This window comes from Nipponia nippon, unplaced genomic scaffold (genome assembly GCF_047370975.1).
Source record: "Nipponia nippon isolate SJK-2023a ecotype South Korea unplaced genomic scaffold, ASM4737097v1 scaffold_1, whole genome shotgun sequence".
Classification (NCBI taxonomy): domain Eukaryota; kingdom Metazoa; phylum Chordata; class Aves; order Pelecaniformes; family Threskiornithidae; genus Nipponia; species Nipponia nippon.
In genome coordinates, this window is record NW_028262290.1 from 43,034,690 (window position 1) to 43,054,437 (window position 19,748).

The following is a 19,748-nucleotide window of genomic DNA, read 5'->3' on the forward strand; positions in this document are numbered from 1 at the left end:
AAGCAGTAAGGACATTATGCTATAGCTACTCAAAAATTGTTTGGTAGTAAAGCAGGTGTTGAATATCTTTAATTCTCTTCTGGCCAGTCTTCACTCTTTATCTAATGAAGGATTGTTTTATCTGTGTAAGCAACACTTTCATGAGTTCTCTATTTGCAAATAAATAGTGCTTTCTTATAAATAAACTTGAAAACAAAGAGTGGAATGACAATATGTGACATTAAACTCATGTCCTTTTTGCTGTCCATTACCACTGTTTTTCACCATTCCATCACAGTGGCCAGTCTGCGGGAAGACTTTTTATCACTGCAAGACCTTCTGTCACATTTTGTATGAAGGATGCAATATAAATAAAGTGCATTGTGTTTAAAAAGGACTTGAAAACAGACTGGCCTCTAGGAAGTTAAAACCTACCTGGACCAGCTCCATCATGGCTAATCAGAACTTTCTCCAAGTCTCCCAGTGAGACAGCCTTTATGCAGAAAATATCCATCTGTGGAACCACACAAGGAAAATGGTAAAGGTCTTGAACACAAAGCTATTGCTTTGACTGTAACAGTATAGAATAGTTTATTTTTTTCTCTCTTTTTTTTTTTTTTTTCAAAATGAATATAGGTGTCTTATATTGGTTCTGGTCAGTCAGTGAAGATCTTTTAAAGCTTTCTAAGGTGAGTAAACACTTTAGAATTACTCCACACAGACAGCACTCATTCCCTTGGCGTGACACAAGGATCAGTTGCAAAGAATTATTTGGTCATCTCTGTACATTTTCTAGCGCTATCTGCCTCACCAAGACTGGAAAACATACTTGGGAATAAGGATTTAGAGCTTGATTCTAAAATTCACAGTGATCTGTTCAGGAGAAGAAAAACGTTATTGTTACCATTTTATCTATATGTGCAATATAAATAACCAAGAGTACTCAAATTCAGGGGAGGTTTAGGTTGGATATTAAGAAAAACTTCTTCACTGAAAGGGCAGTCAGGCACTGGAACGGGCTACCCAGGGAAGTGGTTGAGTCCCCATCCCTGGAGGTATTTAAAAGACGGGTAGACGTGGTGCTTAGGGACATGGTTTAGTGGTAGACTTGGCAGTGCTAGGTTAACAGTTGGACTCAATGATCTTAAGGGTCTTTTCCAACCTTAACAACTCTATGATTCTATGATTCTAAATTCTGCTATGCAATGCTCTCAGTAAAAGTTTGATCCAGCAGATAAACATTTATCATATGATGTAATTCTGCAAGTAATTTTGAATAAAGGAAATACATGAGAAAAAGGCAAACTGCTTGAATAAAACTTGTAAATAAAAAGATATTTACACTTGTTTAAGAAACTGTTTGCTAGCCACAATTTACTCTTATTGATCAGAAGTAGCATTGTTTTTACTTCACCTGTCCATGTCGAAATTTTACATTATTATTCTTAGATCTATGGAGCTTCCTTTTGCCAGCATCTCCTCTTGTCCCAATGAGGTTGATATAAACATTAGAATCTGTTTCAGCACCAAGTTTAGCACCCGTGTATACATGGACCTCATACATCAACACTAGAAGAAGAAAAAGCTTGAGATTATCCGTGTATTTTGCATATGATTCAAAAGCTTTCCCATCAAAATTTTGCCAGAAGACTGTACTGACTTTCAAGTTTGGAAGTAGCAACAGCTATCCATGCATTTGTCACTTCCAGGTTCAAATCTTGTAATTCTCTGCACAAAAGTATGAAAATACCAAGCCTAAAAAAATGCAATATGCTGAGTATAGCTATGCATTGCTCAGCAAAGCAGCCCATCAAGCAAGTGTTTCCTAGTGCTCCATTTTCTTCTCTCACTGCCTGTTGAGTATTCACAATTTCAGGACCTAAGTTGCAAAATCTTTCTTGGCAAGTTATCTGAAGACCACCTAACAGTGCCTAGTCACAGTCTCAAATAGCTATATTTCACTGGTACCAAGGCATATTCAACCTCCAGATTTGAGCAAAACAGAATTTTCTGGGTGGCTAACCTTCATTTCATCTTAAGAGGAGATCAGCAATCCTGAATCCTAGGGTTTTTAGATTTTCACCTCACAGACAATGGCAGGCAAGCAGATGAATGGGTTCCCTCATCTATAAAAAGTGTACACTCAACTTGTTTTTGAAGGTTTCAACATTTATCACTAGTGGATGGTAACCCTTTTAAAAACAGCTCTCAGTTAAAATATACTTACAACTTTCTAATGCCTCCCCTTCTAGTCTAGACCAAAGTCTTATACACAAAAAATATACACTTACCTTCAAAGAATTCTGGAATATAATTCAAGGTTTCTGTATTAAAATATTTTGCACCACACTAATATTATCTTTATAATTATCCAGATATGCAAACTCCTTTTAAAAAAACTTATTTGCAGTAATCACATACTATTAGACTTCATTTCAGTTTTTCTTATTACAACTTTTAAAAAAAGTTTTCATGTTTAGACCTTAATGGCAATTTTTCCATGCAGTGTTTCTAGTCTAATCACAGCTGGCCATTTCTGCTGCTATGTAGTAGATGACAAAGGAGATGATTACTGTTTCACTAATGGGTAATTTTAATAGTTCTTGGGAGTGAAGAAAGATAGCAGAAGCCCTAACAAACACAATTAAACACTACTTTTAAGAAGGAACTAAGACAACACCAGAAAATTGTAACAAAATGCTTGAAACTGGACAATATTCTACAAAAGCTGATTAAAATACTATTACTCTTATACCACTAAGTGGCTACTAGAACCTGACATTTCCTTAAATTTTTAATTCACTGGACCCCAAGGCAGCTTATAAAACTCAAACCTCATATCATCCACTGTCATTGAAGAATAGCTATTTCTGATTCCCAGTAGAAAAGTTAAACAAGTAGTAAAATAATACTGCAAATACTTAAGAGAAAAAAATAGCCCCGCATATATTGAAAGTTAGGAAGGAAATGTTGATGGATAGACTGTATGCTTAACCAAATTAGAATATTTTTTTAATCTGTATAAAGTTCTCCTAAACTGGCAAAAACAATCTCCAACTCTTTATCACTATTACAACTGTGGCTCAAAATAGGAGTGGCGTCCCCTGAGAAATTTTATTGTTTTCTGTAACTCCAAGCATTCAGTGCAGCTCTCACATCCATGCGTTAGTGTACCAACACTTAGCCCGTGACATAAAATTAATTTCAATAATACACACACATCTTCAAAAATTTGGCAGACCCTTATAAAAACTACTTTCAAGGTTTTTAACATAAAATTGTCATGTTAAAACAAATGGTAGATATGCATGGCAAGTAAAAAAGATAAATGGATCTGATAATTAGTATAATTAAGCTATATATCCAAATGACATTTTATATTATAACTCAGTATAATCACAGCTGCGTGCAGATTAGCAACAGGAGAATGTAATACAAACAAGAAACTGTTTGAAGGACAGAGGATAAGGGGTAACAGCAAACTATAAAAGGAAACATGCAACAAAGCAAAGAGCCACACTGATCATGAAGAGGCAAATTCTTTCCGAGTGTGGAAGGAGAGAAGTCACATTCCCAAAAGAAAACCTAACAACTATATTCATCTGTGACCAGCCATTGGAATAATAGGGCTGGGCTACCCATGGAGCAATGCACTGGGGATTAGTAAAAGCAGGGACGTATCAACATGAAATCTTCTCCACGCTTTTACATTCTTACTTACATTCCCAGTTTTGAAAGAGCAAAACATCTGTGGGAGCTAAGGAAAAGTATAGACTGTTTATGTTATGACTGTTTATATACAAAGATTGGTATCTGTATTACTTACACCTACAAGTAATTTCCATGATCAAAACTGCAAAATTTAAGTAACTATAAGCACAATTTTAAAGCATATTCAAGCCTTTTTTTTTAAGAAGCCCTTTAACAATAAATGATTACAAGAAGAAAATACCAACAAGTTCATTTCTGGAGGGAGACCAAACCAAATAGATTAAGTACAGGACACACTAGAACAGAATAAGAGATAATTATAACACAACACAAAGATATTAACAGGTAAATAAATGACAGTTCCTTTTGTAACACTGTGCATCTCTGTGGTAACCAGACAGATGATAATGATCTAATCAAATACAGCTTTTTATTGCTACAAGCCTAAATAAATCAGTCTGAAGTAGAAAACATGCACATGTTGAAATGTAAAGAACTGGAAAATATTTTCCATAGCTCCTTGTGTCTATACATCTCTCACCATCTGGAAGATGTTAGGTCTCGCATTTATTTAGGCTACACAATCTGCATTATTTATAAAGGAACCTTCTTAACAAAAAGACCAGTTTGTGCTTTAAATTTTTGTACAAACTAACAATATGGGCTGCTATATTAGGATAATAAATGGAATGTTCATTTCCCTTAACTTGAGTATACTGTACAATGCATTTTATAGGAAATATACAAAAAATTAACCAATGAAAGTATTCTCCAAAACACACTGTGCATGCCTACTTAGAACATGCCACTATGCTTAGACATTTATATAAACATTCATTAAATAGATTGCGAAGGTTAAGCCTTTTCTGTACAAATGGAAACCTGGGCACAGACCAGCTTAAGTGGATGCAATTTCTTCAACCTTTGTCAAGCAGTTCCTCTAGATTGCAGAACAGCTACAAAAGGTGCTACTGTTAATGGCTCCTGAGCTAGAGATTGCTTAAACACAAGAACAAGAGGGATGATGCTACTCTGTAACAGATAAGACAAGGTGCACCAGGAGTTTGATAAGCACAGGGGACAGATACAACCAAATCCGGAGAACGAATGTACTGCTGACACAGCAAAACTCACCATGTGTGAAATTTGCCTGTTTGTAGCTTTCTGTATATTGTTCACAAAACACAGTTTTTTGTGTATAGAGTAAAATAAAAAGACCCTAGAAAATATGTTCAGGCTCTGTGGCTCTGGTTTAATTTCCTTTGAGAAACTGACCTACCCTAAGGCCCCCACTGCTGCCATATCTGAAATGGAGACCTGCTTCACTGCAGTAAGAAAAAGCAACCCCAAAACTCTGAGAATTGGAACTCTATGGCCCGATCCTCTATTCTGTAGCAGCAATTTCATTTTACTATACACTGATCTAGTGAAACTACACCAGCTGAAAACTGGGGTGTCAAAGCAGAGAGGTAGGCACATAGGCAAAAAAAAAATGAAAGAAAAAGTAGAAAAGTATTTTATAAAACCAATCATTGAACAGAAGTCAAGGAATATTGTTTCAGCATTATGAGGGACCTGTTTGACTTGCATCTAGCAATCCATCTAATGTGGGGCACATCAAAGTAATAGAAGAAATATCTTGGAAAATACAATAACCTTGATAAAGGATATAAGAGGATTAATTAATACAAAACAGCAGGAAAAAAATCTCAGCTAGCACTCACTAGAAAAGAAAATGACCTTTTAGAAAATAAGTGATTGAAATCTTCCAATTGCTAGCAGAGTAACTTTAGATAAGCTCTATAATCAAACAGAAAACTCTGGGACATGGATGCGTGGACGAAACAGTTGAAAAAAGGGAGGTAAAATGTTTTCAGGCAGAGGTAGGGAGCTTCTAAAAGGCTCCATAAAAGACAGACATTAAAGCAGTACAATGACTATGTTAAAAAAATGGCATATGAAAAGTATCACAAATACTATAGGAGTCACTGAGCAGTCAAGTGTACAAGTACCAAATTTATACTTGCTCCATCCATAAAAATGCTACTACTGCTACCTCTTGAGATGCTATCATGAGACTTCAGGTGTTTTTTTTAAGTCAGAGCTCCAGCGTCTGGCATCTATTGATCACATGAGAACATGAACTACCTGGAATAAAGGGGAAGTGAGAAAAGACATTTTGTTTCTCTGGTTATGAAGAAAAGGTAACCTAAGGGCATAGTAAGGGCAACACAATGCAAGTTAGAGAATCCTTTTTTCCAGACTTCTTCTTCTGGGCACCTGAATCAGGGTTTCCAATAGAGAAGGTTGGTATATTCCTGATCATTGACTAATGGTAAGGGCTAGTTTGGCCCCAATCTGCAAGCACAGTATATAATTCTCATTTCCTTATGAAGGAGTAATGTACAGAACTCAGTGACTTATGACATTTTCCTTTGAAAAATATAAACAGTAAGCAAGCATTGCAGGTTGCTTTGCATTAAAGACTAAGTTAATATTTTGGTATGTTTTGGGAGAAGAAGAAAATAATCCTAATAGCATTAAAGAAGAATTTATTGGTGAGAATAAGAAAATGAAAGTCTTCACTGCAGAAATATTGGTCTTTTTCTGCTGACTTAGTATAAACTGCTGCCCCATTGTCAGTTGTCTTCAAAGTAATTCTACTAAAAGAAAAGTGCAGTCGTTATTTTAGAATTCTAGTTAAGAGCAGATGAATTAAAGATAAATATACTTATCACTTATTACTTAAAGTACATTAGATAAGCTTCCTCTGCATTACAGCTGCCTGAGCCTAATGACACTGGTGTGCCTACAATAGCGCAGTAGTTTGAATCAAGAAAATGAATCCCCTGGTTGGCCTCCTTACTTATTTCTCGTTTGCAGCACAGAGTGGTTAGGGCAAAAACCACAATTCTTTTTGGATGAAACTAAACCAGAGGATATCTTCCAGAAACACAATGATGATCTTGCCACAAATTGGCAGTCAGTCTGTGGGAACAGACTAGAACAAACCCAGAGTAACTTCCCCCTAAACGCACATAATGAGGACATTGGACCCTTAGCACCAACCGCTTCACTGCGCAAATCCACTCCCATCAGGCCACTAGTGTAAACAGAAAAATTGGCCAAAGAACACAAAACCTAGAGACATGATATACAACATTAAAATTTTCAAACTGTTTCTATTCAGTCCTCCCTTAATGACAGCGATCTAAAATATTAGAACAGTATTACACAGTACTGCTCCAGGTTCTGCCTTTTTTCCGCATGACGTGCCCACTTGAATGAAATGGTCATTTTGGCTTGATTTGTTAAACAGCAAGACTGAATCTCTGTCACGTGGTTTTAGCATTTGGTATTTACTACCCAGTTCACACAAATAGTGTTTGGCATTTTGCCATGACGGAAGGGTAATGACACAGATTGGTGCAGCGTTAAGGCTAAAAGGGAACAATTCCTTAATGGCTGATAGTGGTTAAGAGGTACTATCTTCCTCAGAAGTGGTGCATATATTATTTAGAAGACATAAATACAACAACACTATCAGGTTAAGACATTTCAATTAGAATTACAGTTTTCAGGCTTTCTAATCTCCGCTTCCATTTACTCCTGCTATTTGGAGCAATATTCTAAAAAATATATGGGAATATTCTTCATAACATGTAAGAAAATGATCAGCTTTGAAAAAACACACTTACTAATCAATTTTACAATAGGAAAGAGAAGCTTGACTATTTACCTAAGTAGCTGGTGCCTCCTGAGTGATTAAACAGGGACGCAAATTTTATAGAGATAATGCTTGAGTCATTACTATTTGCTTTGGTCATCTGTTGCACTATTTCTGTCAGAGGGCACATACTAACCTTTCTGTATTTGCCTGCACATGTCTCCAAGTGGAAAAGAAATCTAATTCTTTTGAGCTGGAATTTTTCCTGCCTCAGCCTCAATATTTGTCTTTTATCTCAAATTAGTACAGTTATTCCTTCAATTATGTGAACAAGAACAGGGCAGAACTCACCATTTATATTCTCATTTGAAGTTTATGTTCACCTAAACAGAACAGTAAGAAAATTCAACGCTTCTTGTATCATGTACCCCTTTAGATCAAAAATTCAGCCATATCTGAAGACAATCCATGTTAGCTTGTGTGAGAAAGGTCTTTTGTGCACTCGCAAAGGAGCATAGACAGACATTGGCAGGGGGAGACCAAATAACACCTTGCTCTGGCTTCTCCCAGACCCATAACAGGAGCCATCAGCACATCTCTACAAGCACAGGGGCACAAGGACAGGAGGGAACCCATATCAAGGACTCAAAGAAAGGGACAGCCTCTCCCGGCCCTTGCAAGGGCTGTCCCGGGAGAGTCTCAGTCCCGGTGTCCAGGCATGACACCCATCACGATGAGTCAATTCTGGAGTACCTATTGGACTGCTGGGGTTTGCTGCCTAGGGCTGTGGAACACAATATGGGACAGAGAGGAAGAGCATTACCAGATTGCACAGGACTTATTATGGGATGTTTAGGGGAGGAACCAAAGGCGGGGAAAGAGATCAATCTAGGTGATTTGGGGAGGAACAAGTGTGGGAAAATAGAGGGATCAGCAGATCAAAAGGGCTGGACACAATTAACAGTTTGCTGGTTAGTATGGTTGTCTGGCTGTGTCCTGCACTTGATCAGTGCAGTCTGTCACATCTTCTTATTAATTTGCTTTCTAACTTTTCCTGGGTGAAGGACTCTCTGTTCTCTGTGTGTGTATGCATGTGTGGGTATGGGGTCTGAGTGCCAGCAACTGGACTAGGACCCAGTTGGGGTCCTGCATGACAGCAACTGGAGAGACTGGAGGGAGTGAAGTTGAGTGTCAGTGACTGGTGTGGGACCAGGGATCAGTGGCCTGTGTCTCTAAGGGGGAGACCACATGAACATTTGGCTGTTGGAGGGACCAGGGGAGTCCCGGCCAGATGCCAGAGACACCATGGGGTATGGGTGTCTCTGGGGGTGAGACCTGCTGAGGTGTATCTGTGTCTCTAAGGGCGAGACAGATCTGTGTGTGCATGCATGTGTGTGTGTGAGATGGTCTGTACCAGCAGCTGGAGCGGGGCTGCAGTCTCAGGGGCTCATATGCCCAGGTGCCAGCAACTGGGGAGACTGGGATCCAGGGGCAGCTGCTGAGCAAACGGAGTGTGTGAGCCCAGCTGCTGTACAGCTGGGTACACTCGTACATATGCATACACATATATATTCCCACTAGTGGACCTCCATCCTACTCAGTCAGAGAGTGGAAGGGGATGAGGCTGCTGGTACTGTCTGTGTTTCTGTGACTGCTCTGTGTGTCTGGGTTACCTGTGCAGCTGGCCATGTATACATGTATATATATGTGTTATATACATGTGTCCTCTCTGTGTGTGCTGACTGGGAACACATGCTCAGCCTTGCTGCTGGCTGGACCTGGGGCCATGCAGCTGCGGCAGCCTCCCTGCATTGAGCTGCCAAATCTGGTCTGTTTCCCCTAACGCTCCTGTGTTGTCATGATGTTGTCAAGCTAAGTCGAAAGCATTCAGAATAAAGCTTCTATCTTATTTTCATTGAGTGACACTTAAGATTTATCCAGTTCAGGACATGATCACTAATTTCCAATATCTATCGCTTAGAAAATAGTTGAACAATTTTTCTTTGATTTTGTGCATCACAACGTAACTAGGGGATGAAACCAAATCAAAACAGCAACAAATAAACAATCCAATACTTGTAAAGTTTGGTAAAGTAAAAATATCTGGAACTGCCAGAAAAAAGTGAGACTGGGTAGAAGAACCACAGGAAAAAACAGGTTGGAGCAGACCTCCAGGGATCATCCGGTTCAACAGCACGCTCAATTCAGGGACAACTTCAAAGACAGATCAGGTGAAGTTTTTAAATCTCCAGAGCTGGAAAAGCAAAAGAGAAGATGGAATAGGAAGAGAAAAAGGAGCCACAGACCTAGAAGCCTTGGCAATGGGGAAAAAACAAGAAAAGAAGGGAAGACAAAGGCAGACATACATTGGAGGCATAAGAAATGTCAGTTATGTATGGAAGTTGAGACTGGTGTGATGGAGAGATTGAAAGAACTGAAAGCATCACTTGGAGCAGTAGACCAGATTAGCGTCAGCTTTTTGAAGTGGCTGAGGGACAGTCAGAAAAACTAAGGGGGGTTACCAAGGTGAGAAATTTGGATGGAAAAGAAGGAATTTCAGAGAGAAAGGTAAAGAAAAACTGACAGAATGAGGAAATAACAGGATCTGAAAAAGAGAACCTAGAAAAAAGAAAGGGAATCAAAAATCAGCTCCAAGGTTTTGGGTCCCTATTCAGTGCATAGTAGCATTTGGCTGGAGAAAGGGAGAAAAAAGATAAGGAAAAAATTACCCTTTCTTCTAAGACAGAATTTGAGCAATAAAGTAAGTGTTAAAGAACAGCAATTAAAAAAACAGTGCCTTCTGAACTTAGTTTATATTTGTTCATTTTGTTTAAAGTTTCCAGCACATCACTTCTATAGTTAAGCAAATTTAATACCACTAAAAGATACCAGATTGAATTGAAAGTACAGGATACAAATTACTAAATCATATCAGATTATCATTAAGTAATAAGTAGTACATCGTTTGTTCTGCTGGAGAAAGTGTCTTGATGTGGTTTGTCCAGTGCTTGTAAACAATTAACTTTTAAATGGGAAATGCAAATGGGTAGTGTTTCATTTGCTTGTTCTTGAGAAACTAAATAGGAAATCCTTGGGAGGCCTTGCTGAGTTTATATTGATGTTCAATTTAAATGTGCCTAAAATCAATAATTAATTTGTAAAACTCACAATTTCAGGAAATTTCCAAATCCTTTCTGTGTCTTTTCTTACAAACTTAGACATATATTTTAATAGAGATAATGTTCCTGCAAAAGCAAGGAAAGACGCAGTAATATAATGATTGAAAAGTAAACAAACATGCTGTTTTAAACATATTCCCAGCCTTTGATAGAACTGACTTGATTTTTCACATACAAGTGTATAAATTGAATGCACCTACCAGAATATTAGTACTTTTCTATGAATGGGTATTTCAGACTGCATAATGCAGATTTGACTTATTGATGTTGAATTAATTGTTCATACAACATAATTGGCTTCTGCACTATTTTTCTCTTGCACCAGTATATGATACTTATCTCACTGTAAGAAGTGGCATATGGTACTGTGGTATATGTTAATGACCATAGGGCCTGGTTCATCCTGATTAGTCCCAGTTTTTGAAATCTTTTATTGAAGTCACTAAATACTCTGTAGAATAATTAAAAAAAAAAAAAAAGAGCCGAGGGGAAATGTGAGCTGGCACATATGTATTTCTCAGCATCTTCTGGCCTCTGTAACGGAGATCAGTGGTGCCCTTTGGCCTTAAAACCCATCAAAAACATTCACACATCACCAGTCTTGATGTTTTTTTCAGAGAATTATATTCTTTTGAGTTGAGGTTTTTCACTTGTTTGATATTTTCTTCTGAAATCATTTGATTGTCAGTAAGTGCATGATGACCCTTTTGTATGTTGAATCACTGATTCATTGCAATATTCACTCCTTCATTTTGAATACAGTTTGCCTGAATGATAGCACCTATCTATATGAGACCTACCACTGTCAGACAGTATTGTCTATCAGCTGCATCATTGTCATTCTATTAACTTAAAGAGAATTCTATAAAAAAACCTTCATAGAGGTGCAGGACTTTTTAAACATTAACTTTATATGATGGGCTATTTCCTGCTTCACTTGAAGAGAACAAAGTGCGTCAAAGCTGTGGTAAACTTTGAAGTACCAAAGTGCCACCCTGCAGTTAACAATTTCTATGTGAATAGCTTTGACTTGAGTCTGATTTGGAAAACACGTGTGTAATGATTCAGATCATGGATTTCTGGTAAAGAATATTTTATGCAGCACAAGAAAGGCTGATATCGAACTTGCTAAAAGGAAAGGAAGGTCACATGACATTACACACCTTGATATGCCTTGATTTCCTGCCTGATGTCTTGCTCTAAAGAGTAGTATTTGCCAGTGATTTAGGGGCGCTTTGAGAGATCGAGAATTTTATAGGGGTAAGATGCCCTGGCCACGGCTATTATTCTGATTTTGGGGAGGAAAGGAGTGGGGTAAAATGATCACTTCCCTTTTCTGTAGAACTAGAAAGTATCTGGAAAGGGTTGTTTCATAGTTACGCTGGTGTTTGGGCAGTTTGCCCTGGAAGAAACACGAAAAGCTGTCATATACTCACAGGATACGGCTAGTGAACACATGATCTAAAATACTGAGCACGTACATGGCAAAAGCTCCTTTGCAGGGTTTCTTATTGCCACTTCTCTCCACGTATCACCTTCACCCTTGTCTTCTGCAAGCCAGCATCCTATGGGGAGACAAATCTCTCCATCAGAAAGAGGGACTACTCTTTCAAGTCTGACTTCCTCCAGGTACCAACTGGGATCATTCCCAGCATTGTCGTGGCCAATGCGGATTTTATATAGCTGCCCAAGATCTCTGAGATTAATCTGTAATGACAAAAAAAAAAAAAAATCCCAGATTTTAATAACAAATTATATTGTTGTCTTTTAGCAATCTTTTTTGTACTGGGCATGCAAGCTAGATGTGCCGCTAACGTAACCTAGAGTAATGGTATTTTTTTTAGAAAATGAAGCCTTAATATGCAATGAATCCCAGAGCAATCGAGCAAAAGCATGTGGAGTAGTCTGCAAGTATAATTTTATTGACTTCAGTACCGTATTATTTAAAGCAACTAAAGGGCTCAAACAATTCCATCTGGTTTTAGGTCTCTTGACAGAATCCAGTTTGTAGTGTTATAATGTAAATCTCTGTTTCCAGACAAATACTTTAACAAGCAGAAGTACCTTCCATCATTGCTGCATGAAATAATATATTTTGCAGTCCATACAGTTACCATCAGCAGAGTCCTAGTAACTATTCCTACCACTTAATAGTCTGCTATGGTCCACTTTTCTCTCTGTCTTCTATTTTTGTGTACATTGATGTCAGGGTTAACTGCGCGGACACTGACACACTGCAGCAAATTTAAACAATAAAATATGACTATGTCACATTGAATACTGCAGACCTGAAATAAGAGCCACCTTGTTTTGGGCTGCAGAAGTTTTTTGAGCAATGCTGATGGCAGGAACCTAAGCACAATAGCAGGGCTAACCACTTTCATTTTCAGTGATGTGTTTGAAAGCTCATGGTATTGGGAAAAAAAATCATAGAGAAAAAAAGAACAAAAAATAGTTGTTTCTTTTACCATTATACCATTTTTGTACTATTTAGCATCAAAACAAAAAGCAAGCAAACAAAAAACGGATTGACAAACAATTAATACCGACACTGCCCCAGTAGTCTGAATCACCAAAAAGAATGAACTAAGATTTCTGTTTGAAGGTCCATTGCGTCTGTTCTGGAAGGTAATATTAATAAGTCTGCCCCAGAGTGAGAGTTTCCCCTTCAATGTTTTTTTGCTAAGGAAGACTACAAGGCAATGCTCCTTTTCTCTGTGGAGCTGGGAAACGTCAGAGACACTAGAGACATATTCCTTTCACTGTTTTGTTGAAATGTTTTCCTAGGCAATGACACAGGCTAGTGTAAAACACTGACATTTCTTCGTCATGAGGACCATCATAGAAGAGAGTCTTGCAGCCCTCACCATTTCCTTGCACCCTTGAGGCAAGCCTGGTACAACTCAGTCTCTTGGCATGGTATCATGAAACATATGCTAGTGGTATAAAGCCTGAATAGAGTCACACATGGCCAAAATAGTAGGTTTTCCTATATTAAAACAGTATGTTAAAGTAAGAGGTGCTAACTGAAGGTACAGTTACAACATTAAAAACATGTACATCAAAAATATGCTGTTAATAATCACAGCAGAATTACAGTAGCAGATAAAAACCTCTCTGACACTAACCACAAATGTAGCCAGAACACAGGATAAGTTGCCATAATAACCCTGTCACTCAGCTACAAAGCAGAGACCTCTGCAGTGGGCAAGTGACTGATAAGGTTGCCTTGTAAATAAATATGACAATATATGAGAACTCTCACCCTTTATGATGAAAAATAAAGGTGGTGTTCTCCTGAGATCTAGGCACTGGCTGCTATCTGAGGTGCAGAAGTGTTAAAGGGCAATTTAGTAAATAAAACATTGAAACCTGGTGACCTCATGCCCATGATTAAATTCTGGTGTAACTCCTGTTGAAAGAGGAGCGTCACAGCCATCTTTGCATACAGTATTCATTACCATGACTCTCAGTCAGGACCAGAAAACTGTTGAAGAGCCTTTGTGTTCTGAAGCATCTAGTCAGTCATTTGGCTGTGAAGCAAACTGAAACATTATTGATAAAAAAATTCCTACATACCTATAGTGGGTATCATATGAGTTGGCTGAAAAGCGAAGCCATAACTTTCTTAATTATATTAATTTCATTAATCATATTATGCTAAAGTGCATTTTTTTCAGAAGGAAGTCTAAGATGGGAGATATGTTTCCAGGTGAATCTGCAAAGAGTTTCAACATTGTATCATAGAATCATAGAATAGTTTGGGTTGGAAGGGACCTTTAAAGGGCATCTAGTCCATCCCCCCTGCAATCAGCAGGGACATCTTCAACTAGAGCAGATTGCTCAGAGCCCTGACCTTGAATGTTTGCAGGGATGGGGCAGCTACCACCTCTCTGGGAAACCTGTTCCAGTGTTTCACCACCCTCATCATAAAGCATCTCTTCCTTATATCTAGTCTGAATCTACCCTCTTTTAGTTTAAAGCCACTACCCCTTGTCCTGTCGCAATAGGCCCTGCTAAAAAGTCTGTTCACATCTTTCTTATAAGCCCCTTTAAGTATTGAAAGGCCATAATAAGGTCTCCCTGGAGCCTTCTCATCTCCAAGCTGTGTAACCCCAACTCTTTCAGCCTGTCTTCATAGGAGAGGTGTTCCATCACTCTGATCATTTTTGTGGCGCTCCTCTGGACCCGCTACAACACGTCCATGTCTTTCCTGTATTGAGGACCCCAGAACTGGATGCAGTACTCCAGGTGGGGTCTCACCAGAGCAGAGCAGAGGGGCAGAATCACCTCCCTTGACCTGCTGGCCACATTGTAGCTGATGTTTGGCAGACCACTGGTACAACTGGAGAGAAGAGCTCACAAAAATAAGCAGAGGTAGGAGAGCTGACCAAGGAAGAAAGGATAAAAAAAATAAAAAAAAAAAAAGAAGCAATTTGAAAAAAAAGGAGAGGGAAATGATGAAACCCATTCATCACCATATCACTATGCAGGGACTTCCTGTTACTGGATAAGCAGCACAGCAATCCATCAAACCTAACCAAATGGAGTTTCAAAAAAAATCAGTACAGAACAGAAAGCTCTGTCCAGACCATTAGGTTTCTCTAGGAGACACTCCTAGTTGCAGGCAGTTCAATTAGATTCACTGAAGTCCTGTTTAGCATCTCTAAACATTCCTGCATTTCTGTCATTCTATACTTCCTATCCCGTCCTAACATTTACATTCTAAAAGAGGACACAATATAACAAAATTAAGGAAGTTATGCCCATGTGCTAAGTGGGAATTTGTCCAAAGTGTCAAGTCAAATGTATTTTCTTGCTAGCGACTACAGGGAGGAAGAGTATAAAGCATCCCTGTCTACTAGACTCACAAATTATGAGTTTTTTAGAATGGTAAGCTGTGCGGGACATATAGGTAATGGCATATTTCTGAGACTGAAAGGTCTCAAAAATAAGTAACAACAGAGAACACTGCTAAGCTAATAACATGCTTAATAATACTTCTGTTTCTGACTAATTGTTTATAGGTGTTCTTGGGGAAAAAAATCATGTTTATTCTTGGGTGAAAATTACAGAAAAAATGTCAATGGCAGAGAGCAAATCAACTGTATATGATGTTCTGGAAGACATATAATACAATTAAAAATTTAGTTTCAGCTCCTCGTGTAGTTTTGGGCCTTGGAACAATTCATCTTGCTGTCAGATCAGATATCACATTGGTCTCTCAGTGGTATTGAACACATTACTTTTTGCCAATCGGAATCCTGTCAAATGTATGTCAAATTTTGCTCTTGCAGTGAACTGCAGATGAAAATACTCTCATAACACAGTAGAGCTAACGATATTCTTTTGCCAACATAAACACTGTATCTTGAGGTTGCTCCTTAATTTTTCAGTATTGACTAAATTGCTTTGAACTTCTGCATGACTTGAACAGAACCTGGCATTTATAAATCTACTTTTGCAGCCAGAACATTCTGTAAAAAGTTGCAAAGTTGACTTCGTTGCCCTCCTAAACAACATGCTTACAAAAACCTTAGTCTAACTGTTCTATATTCTGGCACCACAGTTGCAAAAGTGACATTCCATTTTACATAGAAACGAGTTTTCTGTCAGAACTGCAACAAATGGCCATGCAAAGAAGAAAGGATGCGTCCCAGGACTAAAGCAGCACTCTGGAAATCAGACAACTAGATTCTGTTCCTGGATCTGCTTTAGGCTTCCTGAGAAACATTTCATAACTCACAAGCCCTCTTTGCTTCACTTTCTCAAATATACAACAAGGACAACACTTACATGTCTCTCACGGGGACATTGCAAAGCTCTCTTCATAAATTTTGAGATCCTCAGAAGAAGACACAAGTCCAAACTTCTGTATTTTTTCAAAAATTTTCTGTTCATTTTGGGTTAGTTGCTATTTTTCCATAACTCGGTTCACAGATCAAAAATTATCAATTGTAATTCTCCTAGCTAACTTTGTAAAATTAGTGTTTTTGCTCAAGGATAATGTGATCTCACTTACAGTTACCTAGTTTCTCATATAGTCATGCAATTTTTGTTGCCACTAGTAGAAGTTGTGCAGGCAGAATAAGGGAGGAATAGCGCGACAAGCTGCTCAACAAATATGTTGTAAATCTATTGAAGAACATGGTCAATATAATGAAGACATTCCTCCACTACACTATAATTGGATGTTGCAGGTACTCAAACTTGCTAAACAACAAGGACACACAGAGACAGAAGACTGATGTATTTTGGGATAGGTCTGCACTGCCCTGAACAAACTTGCTGGAGTCCAAGCAACCGTACACCTGAGTTAGCACAACAGTCCCTCAAACTGGCCAGTCCTGCTTCTCAAGGCACACTGCCGCTGCTGAGCACTGAACAGCAGCGTTGCAGCAAAAGTAGCAGCTTGAGGCTAATCTTTGCTGGCCTCTGCAAGAGAACGTTGACAAAATCAGCAGACATCTAATCCTCAACCAAAGCACATGATCAAATCATTGCGGAGGTTCAAATATCTGTTTACTAAAAAGATTAAAAATTGGTTTGCAAAGTTCCTTTCTCCCTGTAAATGCTTCAGCTCGATATGGTAGAGTTTGGACGTAGATGGAAATTCAGAGTCATAAAATTTAAGAGAGAACAGTTTGGGGGTATGAAACTGCCTTTCTGATGTGGGTTACATCTGCCATGTATAGAACATAAGACCTGAGCTTCTGCAGAGGTAAGAAACAAGGGCATGGAAACACAGATATATCATTGAGGTAAAGGAATCTAGATATCACAAACATCGGATATACTGAACTTCTTAGGGATTGCCTATTAGAGAGGTCTTCTGACAAATGCCAACCTCACGCTCTTCCCAGCAAATGCCAACCTCACGCTCTTCCCAGCAAAAAGTTCTACAAAACACTTGAATCATCATTTAGAGTTCACTTGTTGGTTGACTGTGAAAATCCTTCTGATGCATCAACCAATTTGCACCAAATTCTGTGATAAGGTCTAAAGGGGATGGACCTCAAACAGACCCTGCTTATGTGAGAGACTGTCAGCACTTATTAACCTTAATAATATCATTGTGACTACAATGATAGTAGTAATTCTATTCTCTTTGTAGTATTTTTCTTCACTGTTACAGGCAATAATATCGACACTGCTTATATTTTATGGTATCAGTACCAATATGTATTATTGAAAAAGCTGTCCACCACTTTCAAACAGAGGTAGCTTTGCCTCAGCCACACTCATATTCTAAATGTTTGCAAGCAGTTAAACAAGATTAGCCTAATCAATACAACTATATGCTTTGCTCATTGCTACTATTTATTTTTTGTACAAGCATAGGACTAAATTCTCTTCTTACCAAAGTCAATGGGAATATTTTCATTAAACCATGCATTAGAAAACTTGGCCTTACTTTTTGAAATTGAAGCTTAACAAAGCTCATATTTTACAATTTGTTTCTAAGCATAAATTGAAATCCAGGTTTATCAGCAAGAAGTTCTTCCTAAAGAGGATGAAAGGACTAAATTTTAATTCCATTTCTAAAGGAGCTATGCAAATACTCTTTTCAGTCCCTAGCACACCTATGATATTTTGAGTGGAGTCAGTATGACCTATTTTCACATACTTAAGATGTTTAACTAAGTGAAAAGTGAAGTAAGAGTTCCTTGGCTTAACAAAAGACTGTTCAATGGAAAGATACTTCAGGATGTAAAGAATATAGGTAATGACTCCATTTCTCTTTTATATACTGGAATAAGCAAAATAATGTCACTGTATTCCTGTTGTAGAGAAAGTATCCTGCAATCTCTTTGAAATAAACTCAGGCTAGCATGAAAGTCATTTGGATAAGTCAACACTTCAGAAGCAGCTACACCAAAATCCCAATGTCTAACACAACCACTAGAGGCTATGCTTGACAGACAGTTATTAATTTAATGTAAGGCCACCTCATTAAAAGAATTTCAGGGAAGTCATGTGCAGCAGCTGGATTTCCAAAAGAAAGAGAAATCATTGACTGCATTAGTTTAACTTCTACAACATCTGCATATAATGGAAAAATCTTTGGACACAGAAGATATTTTTAGATTATGAGGATGCAGCTGGTAAATGTTGCCAAAAATATCATAACTAATGTACCAGTAAAGTACCCAGGGTCCACCCATGGTGCTTGCATTTTTCAGATGTCTGAATTCAGCCAATTTGTTAATTGTGGCCAACAAACTTGGCGCAGTTACACACTAACTCAAGAATTAGAATATGTCACAGGTACTCACACATAAACTTAACAGTTTCATGAAAAAGGTGGATATAGACATGTAAGGAGTAGGATTAAAGGCCACAAAAAAATCAGCGCTATTTTTTCCCACTTCATACTTGCTTTGGTCACAAAAATAAGCTGGGTAAACAAGTACTGTCCATTGCACAGTGACAGGTAAACACTTTATTTTCCAGTCCACTCAAGCTCTTTTCATCCTGTAGCTAGTCCCATATCAATACTCACTCACTTGACCTTCCTATACAGGCTAACAATGTGCTACTATTCACTAAAATGGATGCCAATTATGTGTTGTCAGGTTAATTAGAGAAAGGAAATGTCACATTGTTGTTACCTGCTAAACTAATGGTACCAACAGACAGGTTGTTTTTTTCCACCCTGAAGTACAAGAAATGAGAAAATGTTTTAAGAATAACATTAAAGCTCTGGAAGAACTTTTCTTTCACTGTGGTTAATTAAATTATGCTGACACCAAGTATTTACGGTATCAGGGTGTCAGTTCTTTAAAGTAAGCACAAAACTCCCATGTTAGGACAGTGTAGCCATTTATGTATCTGAGGTTTTTCTGAGTGATCTGCACTTTTCCAAGTTAGACCAGGAGCATTTTACTGGATTTGAAACTTTCCACAGTGCTTTGGTGGGAGAGTTAAAACACTGCCTATGAGAGGATGTTAACTGGAATACAGCCTAGCATTAGCTGTAAGAAAGCTCAACAAACATTAGGCCATGCAAGAAAACTTAAGCTTTACTTAACCTTCATCACATGAATGCACATCATGATAACAGAATGATGCTGTGGTTGGACAAGTGCACCTTATGCATGAAGAAGTGATGCATGATAAGAAAGATTATGCTGGTGGGCACATAATAGTGCTTCAAAGAGTCTGAAGACACATGAAGATTTATTTAAGAAAAGCTACAGAGCAGTCACCTC

At 38.1% G+C, this 19,748-nt stretch overlaps 1 protein-coding gene across 1 annotated transcript in view; it reads right to left on the reverse strand.

The window, feature by feature from the left end:
* Positions 1-19,748, reverse strand: part of RP1 (RP1 axonemal microtubule associated) — a 187,774-nt gene that overhangs the window by 91,920 nt on the left and 76,106 nt on the right. The window contains exons 26-28 of the mRNA XM_087753249.1: positions 12,018-12,243; positions 1,394-1,548; positions 415-493 (exon numbers count right to left, since the gene is read on the reverse strand). Coding sequence (XP_087609375.1) covers positions 415-493; positions 1,394-1,548; positions 12,018-12,243 — 460 coding nt within the window. The remainder of the gene's footprint in view (positions 1-414; positions 494-1,393; positions 1,549-12,017; positions 12,244-19,748) is intronic.